We start from the raw sequence: 15,452 nt of genomic DNA, 5'->3' as shown, positions 1-15,452 counted from the left end.
CCCAGTCTCCAAACGGGGGACTCTTGTCTCATTGTTGCTCCTTTGCCGCAGACCCAGCGCTTCCACGGACAAGCCCAAGGAGGTCAGCTGGCACGTTATCTGGAACCTGCCAGCAGCCCCACTCCCTCAGCCCGTGGCTCACTCCTGGCTAAGTGCTGAGGGCTTGTGAAGGTTCACAAAAGCTGTGTTTTTGCTGGGGGATATCATCCCCTCTCTTAAATTCTCTTGCCTCATGATTGAAAATTCCTCTTTGGAGCCCTCAGTGCTTTGGAGAGACCATTACTCTGAAAAAAACATAACTGTCCCTCACCATCTATAATTATGTGAAGTGGCTGACCCCTCAGTCTTTGCATTTGAAAAACTGACAGTATGTCCAGTACATTTGTGAATTCCTGGGCTTATGCACCAAGTGACACTTGGATATAGAAGGAAACAACTTGGAGCTCACCAGAACGGCCAGCTTGTGAAAGGAGAGCAGCCCTCAGCTGTGGCCAGTGGCCTCCGGGTGGAACCGAATTCCTATGACTGCAGAGTCTCCCGCTGAGAGGCCCTCCGTGAGCCCACCGTGAAGGTGCGTCCCGGGCGGTGAGGCTGAGCAGGATGTGCACTCACAGGTTGAGACATTGATTCAACAGAAGTGTTTAGGGGCCCTGAATATTAAATCCCAGCATCCAGAAGAGCCTCTGTGAGACGGCAGCCCTCTTCGGGAGATTCTCATGGGATCCGGGGGGTATCCAAAGTTCCTGGAGTCCACTACTTTTCAGTGTTCGGAGGGGAGGGGGCCGCAGGGCCGTCAGCCTGCTGCCGGGGCCTGGCCTGCGTCCTCGCCCTCGGCTTCCACCTGGTTACCCTTGCCCAGCTTCTTCACACTCTCCAGAACAGCCTTCCAGGTCTCCGGCACGCTCTTCTCCAGAAGCCAGCCCTCACTCTCGCACTCGGGGTCTTCGGGGTTGGCCATGCCTTCCAGCGCCGTGTGCAGGTAGCGTAGCCCAATAGTGATGGTCACCTGGTGTGGGGAGAGGAGACTTACAGGAGCAGGGAAGTAGCTGGGGCAGGTGTTACCCAGAAACCACGGGGGCCCTTCAGACAAGGCTCTGTCGGGTCTGAGCTGACGAGGGCCTGCCTGCCCCAGCCGTGCCTGAGTGCTCGAAACACCTCCCACTGCCCCCGCCTCACCTCTGACCCTGTTCTCCTCCCTGTCCAGTCACTCCAGGGTTCTTAGGATACTGCCCACCCCAGCCTTTCTCCTTCCCATTTTTACCATGTGCTGTTTTCTCTACCTAGCGTATTAGGGGTGCCCCTCCCCTTAGGTCTCCCCTGTCCTGGGGGGCATTAATCCTGGGCTCCTTCTCCATGCCCACCTCCACCTCATTCCTAGCACATTGGTTGGTACATACTTGGTGCTCAGCAACTATTTGCTGGACAGAATAAAAAGTCATCTTTTTTCCTGCAAACAAGGTAATAGATGGTTTCCCTGTATTTCTGTTATTCTGATTAGTATGGGGGTGAGTGGGTGATTGGTTTGGATTTGTTCACTGGCAGTCACTGCTACAGACTCTGGTGCCAGAATGCCTGGATTCAAGCCTCAGCCCTGGCACCTAGCCAGCCGTGTGACCAGGAAGCCTCAGTTTACTTGTCTGGTTTGCAGATTTTCAGATGAAATATCACCTGTTCCATGGGCGTGCTGTGACACTTCAGTGTGTGTGGAGTGTGGCAGCTGTAGTTGGTTATTAGGCAGCGTGGTAAGTATTCTTTCTGCTCTTCTCACCCAGTATTGTGTTGGCCACTTGCTTCTACACAAATTCCTGCTTTGCTTGCACTCTTCCTTTGATAGTATAGCAAAGTCTGTGAGAGGCCTAGGCCCACTAACAGAGAACATTCACTCCCTGAGGGCAGGAGTGCTATTGATGCGTCTGGTTCACCTGCTGTCACAGCCCTAGAAGGGCACCCCATGGTGATAGGGCCTCAGTAGACATCTGAGAATGAATTCTCTGGGAGTATTTTATAATTATGGTAGTGCATGATAATAGTAACTAGTAGTTTTAGGGTTTTACTATAATTGTTGACCGAAAGTTTAATAAGATATTTTTATAGTGAAAAAAATCCTTCCTCCAGGAAGTCCTCCTGGTACCCACGTGCCCATTCTGATTCTTTCCTTCTTTCCTCAAGAAGGCCTCCTGCCACACTATGAATTTTGCACTAGTATTATTATTGAGGTGTCATATCCTCACTGGATTGTGAAACCCAGGAGGGCAAGGCTGAGGGCAGAATCTTATCAGCTCAGCCACCCTTGTGCCCATCTCAGAGTCTGCCCACTAAAAGCCTCAAGCAAAAGTCAGGGGCATGCAAACTCCCTGTTCCCAGCGAACTTCCTCTTCTTAAGCAGTTGCTAGATTTCTGGAAAAGTGGGTAAGCAGAGAGGCAGCCAGTGGAAGTTCATTTCCCCACTGACTTCAGTTATCCTTTCTTCTTTTCATGGGTTTTCAAGGATGTGATCTTCTAGCCTTCTATCCTCATTCTACCTTCTAACCTTTTCTTCTCATTGGACCCACTCATTCCTAAGACTCATTCCTAAGACTCTGCCTCAAGGAGCCAGGGACCAGTAAATCTCCATGAATATGCTTGCGTTTCCCTCAGTGTGAGAAGAAGGCCTCCCTCCCTTTCTCATCCCCCCTCAACAGGCAGTTCAACCCCTCTGGTGTGACATGGTGAGTTAGAAGTGGTGTGTCTCAGATGAGAACACAGCTACCTGTGAATTTCCATAGCACTAAAGATAGACTTACTTAAGGGAAACTTTCAGTGAATCTCTGATGGGCAGTTTCCTCACCTAATATTCCTGGCTTTGTGAATTTAGCTTTTGTAGGCTGGGCTTCCTGCTGTCAGCTCAAAGCAAGAGCCCATTAGTCACCCTCTGTACTACCTCAGTTTACCCCTCCTTGACACGGGCTCTTCTTCAGCACCCAGGACAGCGCCCAGCACTCAGGTGTTTGAGAATTATTTCTTAAACAAATGAATGAATGAGGGCTTGCTACATCCCAAGCCCAGCAGCTACAGAGAGGAATTAAACCAAATAGGTGATGGAAAATGAATCTACAGATAATCAGAATACCCGGTAAACTGCTACCAGAATTTCAAAGAGAAGCACAAATCAATGTGCCTGTAACTCCTGTTGCCTCCCAGTAGCCCCACAGCTAAGTGCTGTCAGTCCCCTAAAACAGAGAGGTTAAATAAGTTTCTGAGACCTCAGGTGCAAAATGTGGAGACATGATGAACCTCAAAAACATCCAAAGAGAAAGAAGTCAGACATGAAAGATCATATATTACAAGATTCCATTTATATGAAATGTCCAGAATAGATAAAGCCACAAAGACAGAACAAAAATGGGTGGCTGCCAGGGGCTTAGCGGGAGGGCTTGAGGGGTGTGACTGCATAATGAATGTGAGGTTTTTTTGAGGGGGTGGTGGAAGTATTCTGGAACAAGATAAAGGTGGTAGTCGCACAACACTGTGAATGTACCAAATGCCTCCAAATTGTTCGCTTTAAAATGATTGATTTTATGTGCTATGCATTTCAACTCTTCTTTAAGTGGTAGGACAGAAACAAGAAGTGGAGTGCCAGTGTTCAAGCCTGGGCCTGCCTGCATGCCAGCAGAGGGCTGGTTCCCAGGAGGGAGTCTTGGGCCCAGCTCCACCCCATGAATCCCAATGGGGCAGGTGAGTCCCTCTTGTCTTGCCCCCTCGTTGACCAGGGCCTACCTCAAAGAGCCAGACGAGGAGCGTCACAGCACCTATGGTATTCATGAGGTTGCTGTAATAGCTCAGCAGGGCGGCCCTGCAGCCACGCAGCCACAGATTGAGCTCTTCCGTCTGGTGGTCGTAGCTGTAGTGTGCAGAGTTGTTGGTGAGCTGGTACTGGATGCAGGGCCGCGGTGAGTTGGGGTTGCAGCAGCTGAAGGGGACGCCATCCACCAGGTACCGCCCATCCACGTTGCTCTTGATGCGACTGCAGAAGAAACAGATAGTTGGCTTGAGACCGGCCTCCTGGACTTCTCAGCAGGTGCCAGTTTCTCTCATCCCTCTTCTCTGAAAATCTGGGATATTCATTCCCTCATTCTTCTCAAGAACTAATTTGCTCTTCATCAGCTACACGCCAGCCACTATTCCAGCTGCTGAAGATGGAGGAGTGGCCCAGAAAGCCAAGGCCCCAGCTTCCTGGAGCTTAAATTTAGAGGGTTGAGACAAATGATAAACCAAGAAGCAAGTAAATAAGGAACATCTGTATTCTAGCCCTTGTATAGCAAAGGAGATTCCACAAAATCTTACAAGACATTTCAAGGACTCTGTGGACGTGCTGATCCTGAAACGCCCTGGAAGCCTCTGAGCAACCTTTGGTAAAACTGAGATCGAGAGTGCAGTACAGTTCACTGTACTGATCTGCCAGAGGGTAGCCTATTAGTGGTTCAGTGTTGCTTCAAGATCCTGGGATAACTAGCAGTGTAGATAGGAAGGAAGTCACAGGACGGGGCATTTAGACAAGAGTGAATCACATACATTAGGAATGTGTTCATTCTTTTATTGCCTGTTGTTTTAACCCAACTGAACACAAGATCAACACAAGCACTGTACTCCTGGAAGCTATTATGTGTGTTAGAACATCAATGTTGCGCTGTAGACAACATTTGACCCCAGTCTATGGAGCACCACATCGGTTTTTATAAAGTCCAAGATAAAGATTTATGCAAAAAAAATCACCCAACAACTCTATGTGCTGCCAGGGCCTGGCATGCAGTGATATCTTGGAGCTGTGCCAGGCTGGTAGGATGAGAGCCGCAGGAAAGGTGGTTAAGTGTGAGACAAGGCTCTGCCTGGCATTTGTGACCATCAATAGTAGCCCCCAGCCCCTTCTCTAACCTCATCTCCTCCTTACAGCTCTGGAGACCAACCAGCACCCCCTCTGGCCAGATCAGTTCTGTCTAGCAGATGTTTCCTGAAGGCCTGCTCCAGCCCTGGGCCTTTGCAGCAGGGGCAGGGAATGAGTCTTTGCCCGTGGCTTGCTCTCCATCCACAATGAGCCCTGCCCCACCCTTCCCTGCTGCGTGGAAGAGCTTTATTCACCTGAAGGATGCAGTTTGCCCAACTTTCACATTTCTCTATTTATTTATATTTGGTTGGTGGGCTGCCGTCTATGGGGTCACACAGAGTCAGACACGACTCAAGTGACTTAGCAGCAGCAGAGCACACCGTGCATTTATGTGGATTCAAAATTTAAAAGGGGCAGGGGACTTCCCTGGTGGTGCAGTGATTAAAACTCTGCACTTTCACTGCAGGGGGCACAGGTTCAATCCCTAGTCAGGGAACTGTGATTCTACAAGCCTCATGGTGCAGCCAAAAATTTAAAAAAAAAAAGTTTATGTAGCTGTGCACTTAAGATTTGCACACTTAATTATGTGCACGTTGTCTTGAATTTAAAAATGTGTTTTTTTGAAGTTTATTTTTTAATTGCAAGGCATTATTACATAATAACAGCAGACTTTTACAACATAAGAACAGGGAGCATGTAGTTGCTCATAAAAGAAGTTATTTCCAATGCTCATTGAAATGGTAATTAATTATACTCTTAAAAAGACGTTCAAGGACTTCTCTGGTGGTTCAGTGGTTCAGACTGTACTCCCAATGCAGTGGGCCTGGATTCAATCCCTGGTCAAGGAACTAGATCCCACCTGCCACAACAGAGACTGAAGATCCCAAGTGCCACAGCTAAGACCTGGCACGGCCAGATAAATAAATATTTTTTAAAAAATTAAAAGATGTTCAGGGACTTCCCTGGAGGTCCACTGGTTAAGACTGCCCTCTTCCCCTGCAGGGGGCATGGGTTTGATCCCTGGTCAGGGAACTAAGTTTCTGCATGCCACTCAGCCAGAAAAAAACATGTTAATGTTTAGCTTCTAAGTAATATCCCCTTGATTGAAAAAATTCTCCCACTCTCTTGTCTCTTGGCCTCCAAGTGCCCTCACTGTGGCCAGCTCTGTCTGTCCTTCTACAGAGGCCTCACACATGGACAAGCAAATTCAGATTTTGCAAAAATTCTTCCTGTTTGTTTTGTTTTTACCCAATGGTCACATTATATTGACACTGCCTTAAACCATCATTTTTTCCCTTAACAATACCTTGGAGACCTTTTATATCTGTCAGTGGGGAGTGTTCTCCAGGTTTTAATGAGGTGCATGGTATCCCCAGTGTGCAGATAGCCCATGGGGTACTATCAAGTTCCCTACTGATGGACATCGGGGATTCTCCCAGTTTCGTGTTGATACAAGCATGTACGGGGTCAGTTCACATACTGGGACCATATCTAGGGCATCAGTTGCTAGGAGAGAAGTCTCTGCATCAGGGCCCATCTATGGTTGCACCCAAGCTCTGCCATCTGTCTCCTCTGGGGGATTGTACAGTGACATCTCCACTGGCCACACCCACACAAGTCCTGTTTTTGATCTTTGCCAAAACCTGATAGATGAAAAATAATATCTCCAAAGTTGTTCTAAATTTCTTTTTTTTTTCTCATTATAAGTGAAATTGGGAATCTTTTGATATGTTTTAAGATCCATTTGTGGTTTCTCTTCGGTGAACTGTCGGCTGATCGGTATGGTTAAGACCATGCCATACTGCATGGTGTGGCCTCCTTGGTTCCAGAACAATCCGTGCCTGGGTCATGGCGACCATATTTCCACCTGCCCTGCAGTCCCTGGCCTCTGCTTCATGGACAGGACCCACAGCACACCTGGCCCTGGATGCACAGGTGGTCTAGGACTAGGACCATGATGAGAGCAGGACAGCCTTAGTTTACTCCAGATCCATCCCTCTGGACCACCTTACCCTTGTGGGTCTCAGCTTACTTATCTGTAAAATGAACTGGACATGAGGATTGTGTGAAGGGATCCATGTAAAAAGGCTTAGAAGAGTGCCTGGTACATATTAACTGTGAAGCAAATGTGGACTCCTGGGCCGGGGCTGGGCTGGGTGACTGAACAAGAGCTTTTGCAGGAAACCTGTGTGTCCTCAGGGAGCATCTGTGAGGGTGGAATAGACCACTCTATTCCGCTGGGGAGCAGCCGCGCGTGAGCGGGTGGTGTGGGCCCTGCCGGCTGTGGAGAAGAGGGGAGCCCCTGCTGTGACCCAGCCCTCAGGGGCAGAGCTCCCCGCTGGCCCTTGGCTGGGGCTGGGCGGCATCTGTCCAAGGACAGGAGGGGTCGCTGCTGAAGCTCACCTGCCCTGAGTGCCTGGGAGCAGCCGTCTGAACAGCCCTGTGTGGCACGAGGCTCCACTGGCCAGGGTGGAACTGGAGCAGCAACCTTCACCTTGGGGCTCCCAGCCCCATCCTGAGGGGCCAGCTGCCCCCACAACCCTGGTCCCCAAACACAGATGCTGTTCCCCCTTTCCAACCTGCAGGCACCCCTGGAACCCACTCCTACCTAGGCCAGCCCCAGCATCCCCATGGAGGGCAATGGGTTACAGCGCAGAGAGCTGGCCTTTGAGTCCCAAATCTGCACATGTGAGCTGTGGACTGTGTGAGGTGGGACAATCAGAGACTGTGGGGAGGGTAAGATGAGGCAGTCAGTGGATGCCCAGGACACAGGCTCTGAGAGAAGGCTGGATCCTCCCCACTCTTGGCCATCTGGGGGGACCCTGCAGCCCACTGGACTGTTCTACCAAGGAGGAAATGGGGCCCAGAGCAGGGCAAGCCCTCACCCAAGTTACACAGGAAGTGGAAGACCAGCCCACAGCAGTTTCCCACCTCTCCCCTCAGAGTTTCCTCAGAGTCTCCAGGCCATTTCTGCCTGTTGGCTCTTTCTAGCTAGAGGAGTAGAAGTCACTCATTTGTGTCCAGCTCTTTGTGACCCCATGGACTATACAGTCCATGGAATTCTCCAGGTCAGAATACTGGAGTAGCCTATCCCTTCTCCAGGAGATCTTCCCGACCCAGGAATCGAACGGGGGTCTCCTGCATTGCAGGTGGATTTTTTACCAGTTGAGCTACCAGGGAAGCCCTTTCCTAGCTAAACTTCCCTAGAAAGGTGTGTGTTCTCACCACTGTTCCCTGACCCAGGAGCCCTTCCTTGCCTGCCATCATTTCTCCTGTGCACTCCCCACGTTTCCCTCAAATGGGGTAAGGCCTACAGACCTGCCTCATCCTCCCTGAGGCATACTGGGGCCTAAGGGAGGGCAGCCCTGGCTTGATTGACACTGGGCTTCCCCCAGCCTAGGACCTCTTGGGGTCCCATATCTCTGCAACTAACCCTCCCCCTCCCTCAGGAGTACTGTCTTGTTTACTTAGCACTCGCCCCAGTTCCAACCACAGATTAAGGCTCCACTCACTCACCCTCTTAAGACAAAGTCAGGCAGAGGAGAGCTCCTTAGTTGGTGAGCTGGCTATTTATATCAGAGTATTTCCCAGGCTACAAATCTCTGCTCAGGGCTCACTAAGGGTTGTAGGGGTCTTGATTAAGGTAAGGCTTTGTTCTAGCTCACTCTATCACAGCCAAGATACAATTTAGGAAAATCATCACATTGGAATTTTCCTGGAAAAAACTATAATTTAGTAGGTGAATTAATAAATCAATAAGGAACACCATATGAAAACAAGCATAGGAAGGAGAGGAGGGATCCAGGAGTGTGAACTGATAATGAGTGAATTCCCAGCCCGTGTGCCAGCTGAGTGACACCTGTGGGACAACTTGGAAAATCGCTTGACCTCTGAGAGCCTCATTTTTCTCACGTGAGAAATGACAATAAAGTCTCTGACGGTGTGGTGGAGATTAATTGGGTTAATACACATAGGAACCTGGTATACAGCAAGTGCAGTATTAGTATTTCTCTGACGGGCAGGGGGAAAGAAGGGGACCCAGCCTTTCCCAAGGAAGCCCCACTCTGAGTGGAGACACAGCCCTGCCTCAGGGAGCCCCAGTCTGAGGGGAGACACAGCCCTGCCTCAGGGAGCCCCAGTCTGAGGGCCTCAGGGAGCCCCAGTCTGAGGGGACACAGCCCCACCTCAGGGAGCCCCACTCTGAGTGGAGACACAGCCCTGCCTCAGGGAGCCCCAGTTTGAGGGCCTCAGGGAGTCCCAGTCTGAGGGAGACACGGCCCCACCCTTAGGGAGCTCCAGTCTGAGGGGAGACACAGCCCTGCCTCAGGGATCTCCTAGCCAAGGTCGAGAATTTTTGAGATATCTCTTGATTGTTCAGGAAGAGTTTACTGTCCTGTGGGTTCCGTGGAAAGGACAGTAAAGTGCAAGAGCTCAGTGCCAGCTTCTCCCTCAGACTGAGGGCCCCAGGCCAGGCCTTCCTGGCTTACAGTCCCCTCAGGCTGAGGTGCCAAGGCCTCTGAGCTTCTTCATGCTCTGCCTCTCATCCCAAGACCCTGAAGCTCAGCTGGTCATGAAAACAGGAAGAAACCTTAAAGGAATGAGTGTAGGGACTTCTCTGGTGGTTCAATGGTTAAGACTCCATGCTTCCACTGCAGAGGGCACAGTTCCATCCCTGGTTGGGGAATTAAGGACCCACATGCCAGTGGTGTGAACGAAAAAAAAACTATTATTATAAACTGTCTGAAGACATCATGTCTAACCTGGTGCCATTGCAGCACCCTACTAGGTGTTCTTGCCAAAACTGAACCTGAATCCAGCCACACCTTAGCCCCACTACTGGTTTACACAGGAACAAAGGAGACAGAACACGTTAGATGACAACAGCTCTTGGCTGCAACGACCCAAGCCCAGAATGTGAGGAATTCTGCAGGACAAGTGGCTGACTTCCTCCAAGACACACGTGGCATGAAAAAGGTAACGTTAAGAGTAAGAAAGGTTGTTAGGTCTCCTAACAACCAAATGCAAGGTGTGATTTAGATCCTGATTTGAACAAACCAACTGTAAAAGACATCTTGAGACAATCAGAGAATACTGAACACAGACAGGGTATTAGATGATAGTAGTGTTAGTGGACATGATTACTATTGTGCATCTGTTAAACAAAAACAAAAAGGCCAAAAAACACAGATCCTCTTTATCTCTTGTCTATGGCCATACCACCCTGGACGCGCCCGATCTTGTCTGATCTCGGAAGCTAAGCAAGGTCGGGCCTGGTTAGTACTTGGATGTGTGTTTTGGGGGAGCGAGGGCAGTAGTGATGGAATGAGAAAGGGAGAATGTTTACATTTATCAAAATACGGTGATAGGTACATGGGGATTTCTTATAATCTCTCTACTTCTGTGAGTGCTTGGAATTTTCTACATTAAAAGTTGAAATGCAAAAATAATAATAAAAGCAGTTCTGGTTAAGAATTCCAAATCTATATCCCAATTCCTTGCTCTGAAAACTCAAGAGTCTCTGAGGGAGGCGGTATTCCTGGACTCCTCTGAGGACCTCCCCCAGTTATAACAGCCCCCTGCCCTGCCTGTGTGCCAGCTGAGTGACACCTGTGGAACCCTGGCAAATCGCTTGACCTCTGAGAGCCTCAGTTTTCTCACCTGAGAGATGACAATAAAGTCTCTGACGGGGCGGTGGAGATTAATTGGATTAATACACATAGGAACCCAATATACAGCAAGTGTCGTATAGCTGGGAAGGGAGAGAGAAAGTAATCACAGGAGAAGTGGGCACAGTCCTGTCCCGGGTGCCACAGCCCACAGGGAGTCTCGAGAGCGGGGTCCTGGCTTCTGGGGGGCCTCATGATGATCTGAGATCCAGGCATAGAAGGATAGCAAGCCCACCACGAGCCACAGGTGTTTGTTGAGCCTGTATCACACCTTCCACTGTGCCTCTGGAGAAGGGAGGAAAGAACAAGACAGAGACAGGAGGAGGGACGACCTGAGGCAAACCGGCCCCCTCCAGAGGTTTCAGTCATCAGGAACAGCGGAGTGGAAAGAGCAGAATCAAGAGGTGGCCCTACCCTCAGCGGGACAGCGTCCCAGCAGGAGAAGGAGCAAGTGCTGACACTGCTGCGACATGGGTGAAACCTGAAAACAGTGTGCTGACCGAAGAGCCAGACCCCAAAGGACAAATCCCACACGAGTCCATTGAAAATGAAGTGGCCAGAACAGGGAAGCCTATAGAGACAGAAAGCGGAGTAGCGGCTACTTGGACTTGGGGGCAGGGGAGGTCGGAGTGAGCACTGAAGGGTGCAGGGTTTCTCTGCGAGATGATGAACACGTTCTAAAATCAGCCTCAGTCCTGGTTGCACAGCTCTGTGAATACTAAAAACCATTGAACTGCTCACTTTAGATGGGTGAGTTGTGTGGTGTGTGGAGTATACTGTCCATAAAGCTGGTTTGTTTGTTTTCCAAAAATCTGTCCCACCCCACCCCCAGTCCCAGCCTGCTACTTCCTGCTGTGAGATTTTTGGAACATCCCTTAACCCCTCTGAGGCTCAAATTTCTACAAAATAGAGATAACAACTAAAAATACTACAAACGCCCCAGGAAAGGTTTTGTGCCCACCAAATAAGGATGCTTTTCCTCCCAAAAGCCCCAGCAACACAGCAACAGGGCAGGCTGGGGTGAGGGGGCGGGGGTGGGTCAAGGCTTGTAAACTCTTGTAAAACATCTTGCATTATTCCACTTGATCTCCATGATCAGGAGCCTTCAGGAGCCAGCCGTTGACCTTAAAGATTCCTGTGAGAAATCTCCCAAAACCAACTATCTGTCCATGCTTGGCTGAGCCCACAAGTGCCAGGCTCAGTTAGGGATGTTCAGTTTCTCTTAATGTTGTGACCATATGTGTGTGTGTGTGTGTGCAGCAGAGAAAATTTTTTCCAAGTCAGTGGAGTCAGGATAGTTTCACACCAATAAGTTGGTATGGGGCACTGAGGTGATTTTGATCAAGTTTAATGCTGGCCTAACAAGTTGGATATGCCAACCACTGGGAGTGAAGCGGTCTGGAATGTTGCTCTACCCTGGAACAGAAGGGGATTTGGGGATTACAGAGAGATCCTGTAAGTCTTGTCAAGGACTGACCCTGCAGAAGACATTCAAGCAAAATGACAGAGAGGATGAGAAACCCCTTACTGCCCATCACAAAAGCTGGTTCTACCATCTACTCCTACTCTCCCCAGCCCCCAGAACTCTGCTTGTCCCTCTGGCTTCACACCTTCTGGGGTGGCATATATAAATCATGGCACTTCGTGCTGTCCCTGCAGACCTGTCCCCTAGGAAGGGCAGAGTGGTTTACAAGCCTCCTTGACAAGGGATTTATAGAAGTAATCCCCTCCCACAGAGAAAATACAGTCCCCAGCAGTGACCTTCATTCTGACTTCCCTTCCCTCTGGGCTCACCAGCGTTGTCTGGGCTTCACCCACGTCCTGCAGCCAGTGTGCCCGTGTCCCGGGTGCATGTCCCCCTGACTCACCAGCCTCACTCAGAGGATAAACCACCTGGGGGAGCAACTGAACCCCTAGCCTCAGCCAGGGGATAGAGAGAGTCGGACAGAAAGAAGAGGTGGGGGAGAGCTGCCAGCTTAGGACTGGCCAACCTTTCCCCGGAAAATGACTCAAGGCTCGAATGATGGGTCTCTGGGAAGAAGGGTATGCCAGGGTCAGTACAAAGAGTGAGAGTCTCCTCTGGAACATTCCCTTACATCCCCTTCAGGATGTTACTTTTACACAAGCCAAGAACATTTTAGAAACACTTTATCAAGTTGCACTATTATTACTTAAGTAGTAAACACCAGCAGGCATTTATTGAGCACCCATTGTATGCCAGGGTCTAGACAGAGCTAGGAGATAAACACCAAGGTTGTGTATTTTGGTGCCTTCATTTAAAAGATGGACAAACAGGAGTTCCTGGTGGTCCAGTGGTTAAGAACCCTCCTGCCAATGCAGGGGACACAGGTTCAATCCCTAGTCAGGGAAGATTCCATATGCCGAGGGGCCACCAAGCCCATGCGCCACAACTACTGAAGCCCATGCACTCCAGAGCCTGTGCTCCACACAGAAGCCACACAGTGAGAAGCCTGCACACCTCAACTAGAGAGCAGACGGTAGACCCCTCTTGCCGCAACTAGAGAAAGCCCATGCCCAGCAACGAAGACCCGGCACAGCAATAAGTAACTTTAAAAAGAGAGAGATGGTCAAGGAGGGGGCCCAAGGTGTCAAAGGCCTTGTCCAAGGTCCCCATCTAATGAACAGTAGATACAAAGCTCCAGCTTAGACCCCCTGACTGCCCCCATCCTCTGCTCTTTCCACCATATCCAGGGACAAACACCTTGAGAATGGATGCTCAGGGTTGAAAAGTTGGAAAACAAAGGAACAGCCCAGAAATGTATGCTTGTAGGACTGAATCCATTCACTTTGAGTGAATGAGGCAAGCAGCCAGATACCAGCTCAGTATATGTGACCCATCTCTCCTGTATGAAGCAGACAGTCCTGGCTGGGTCTCCCCTGGCCACCAGCATTCAAGCTGCTTCTATAACTTGACGCTATCTTCCCGCCTTAGCCAAACATTAAGTTGAACTGTACAAAAGCTGCTAATTTTATAGGTAAAAAATGATAGAATATTGACAATTCTGTATGTCCAATCAAGTTCACCCTCACACACACACCAGTAATAAGTTGTATACCCAGAGTGCCCAATGGAAAGGAAAAAGCACTGAACAGGGGGGAGTCAGAGGCTGGGGTCTCTGTGTCCCCATCACTCTGACCCCAGGACTGGAGGCCACTCACTCTTTGACTTCTTTGGAGGAAAAATCCAGATAGCGGTTGCTGATCCACTGAATCTCAAACCAGTCCCGAAAGCCGTTGTTGCCGCAGCACTTGAACTCAATCTGCAGCATGTCAATGGTCTTCTTCATGAAACACCGGCCCGGGGTGTCTGTGTCCCGGTAGAATTTCATGCCGTTCTTGAGCCCGTGGGCCAGCGTGCTCTCCAGCGAGCCCCGCAGGAGGAAGCAGCAGAGGGCCACCAGGAAGAGGGCCACGTTGAAGAGGACACACACGGCCAGGTACGGCTTCAGCCAGGGCTTCCACTTGGCGTACTTGGCAGGGTCCAGGGCGTCGTAACAGATCTTGCCAGCCAGAGAATTGAAGACACAGGACAGCACCCCCACCCCGATCAAGGAATTGGGCACAAAATGGCTCTCAGAATTGTTCATCACATCGCTTCTCTTCCGGAGTTCAATCTTCAGGAACAGCCCTAAGCCAAAGATGATGATACCAGCCAACACGGAGAACCAGTTCATGAGCCAGAGCCCTTGGGCCAACTTGACCCGCTTCTTCTGGTCAAATTTGACTTTCAGCAGCGCCATACTTGCAGGGTGCAGTCCGGGTAGCCTCCCACAGCACAGATCTCACTCCTGACCTGAATAAGCCCGGAGGCTGAAGACTCAGGGCCTTGGGAAAGGTGCAGACGGTCCAAGCTGCAGGGAGCTGCCCTGGGGGCTGCCCATGTTGTGCCCCCTAGCCCGGGACCCCTGTTAACCCACGAGTGGGAGCAGGGACCTCAGAGTCGCAGCTCATGAAGGGTCCAGTCCTCCCCGTCGTCGCTGTAGCTCCCTTCCCAACCGAAGAGGGACAGCCTGAAGGCTGCAGATTAAAAGTGGGATCCACAAGACATCTTGCTAATCTCTTTAGCCAGCTTCATCCCATTAGATAAAGCCGTGCCAGTTTCAGAACACGCTCAAGAAGCGCCTCCGTGGACACCCTGGAGCAGAGAGCTCTGGGTTCAGCTTGGAGCATCAGGAGCGAAAAAGACGAGACTGGCCAGAGGAATGGGCTTCATCTGCAAGTCTAGCTCAGATCACATCATGTGTCTCCCCAGAAGCACATTTCCAGGCTAAACTCCTTCAAAATGTGAAACAGTCTAATGGGTGGCAAAGAGTTGGACAGGACTTAGTAACTAAACAACAACAAATGGGACAAAAGCGATCATCATCCAAGTTGAAAAACAAATGACAGATTGTGAGAAAACATTTGCAACATGTGAAAAAAAAAAAAAAAGCTGCCGCAGTTCCACATCTTAAAAAATCAACAATCAACTGAAAAAACAGGCAAAGGAAATGAACAGGTGATTTATAACAAGTGCATCTGGAAGGTCCAAGGATCTGGAAAACATGTCAATCTAAGTAGAACAAATGGGCAATGCAATCAAACAACAATGAAAGACCATACTTGACCCATCAGATTGAACACCTGTCAAAATCCTGTCACCAGTGTAAACAAAGATAACAGAAATGAGATGTACATCCCTGATGAACCTGTAAATTTATTATTATTTTTAAGTAATCGGTTTTATTTCCTAGGGCAGTTTTAGGTTTACAAAAGAATGAACAGAAAATACAGAGTTTCTAAATACTCCTTTCCTCCAACCAGCTTCCCTATATTTAACATCTTACACTTGTGTGATAACATTTATTACAACTGATGAGTCCGTTTCGGTATGTTATTAACTAAAGCCCATAGTTTACATTAGG

At 49.6% G+C, this 15,452-nt stretch overlaps 1 protein-coding gene across 1 annotated transcript; it reads right to left on the bottom strand.

The window, feature by feature from the left end:
- Nucleotides 1–793: 793 nt before the first annotated feature.
- Nucleotides 794–14,288, bottom strand: PRPH2 (peripherin 2). The gene is made up of 3 exons (XM_052649762.1): nucleotides 13,708–14,288; nucleotides 3,757–4,003; nucleotides 794–1,006 (listed from the first exon to the last, which is right to left on the bottom strand). Exons 1-3 carry the CDS (start codon nucleotides 14,286–14,288, stop codon nucleotides 794–796), a joined length of 1,041 nt encoding a protein of 346 aa, XP_052505722.1.
- Between the last annotated feature and the right edge of the window lie 1,164 nt (nucleotides 14,289–15,452).

This window comes from Budorcas taxicolor, chromosome 11 (assembly GCF_023091745.1).
Source record: "Budorcas taxicolor isolate Tak-1 chromosome 11, Takin1.1, whole genome shotgun sequence".
NCBI lineage: Eukaryota > Metazoa > Chordata > Mammalia > Artiodactyla > Bovidae > Budorcas > Budorcas taxicolor.
Note: the sequence above shows the minus strand (reverse complement) of the source record. Positions and strands in the feature narration are given on the sequence as shown.

What these genes read in the sequence shown, in the direction of transcription:
- PRPH2 (XM_052649762.1), bottom strand. Translation starts at nt 14,288, where the DNA reads ATGGCGCTGCTGAAAGTCAAATTTGACCAGAAGAAGCGGGTCAAGTTG. An exon ending in TCCTCCAAAGAAGTCAAAGA is followed by an intron (nt 4,004 to 13,707) that starts GTGAGTGGCCTC and finishes TTTCTTCTGCAG; the next exon opens with TCGCATCAAGAGCAACGTGG. An exon ending in TCCTCGTCTGGCTCTTTGAG is followed by an intron (nt 1,007 to 3,756) that starts GTAGGCCCTGGT and finishes TCCCCACACCAG; the next exon opens with GTGACCATCACTATTGGGCT.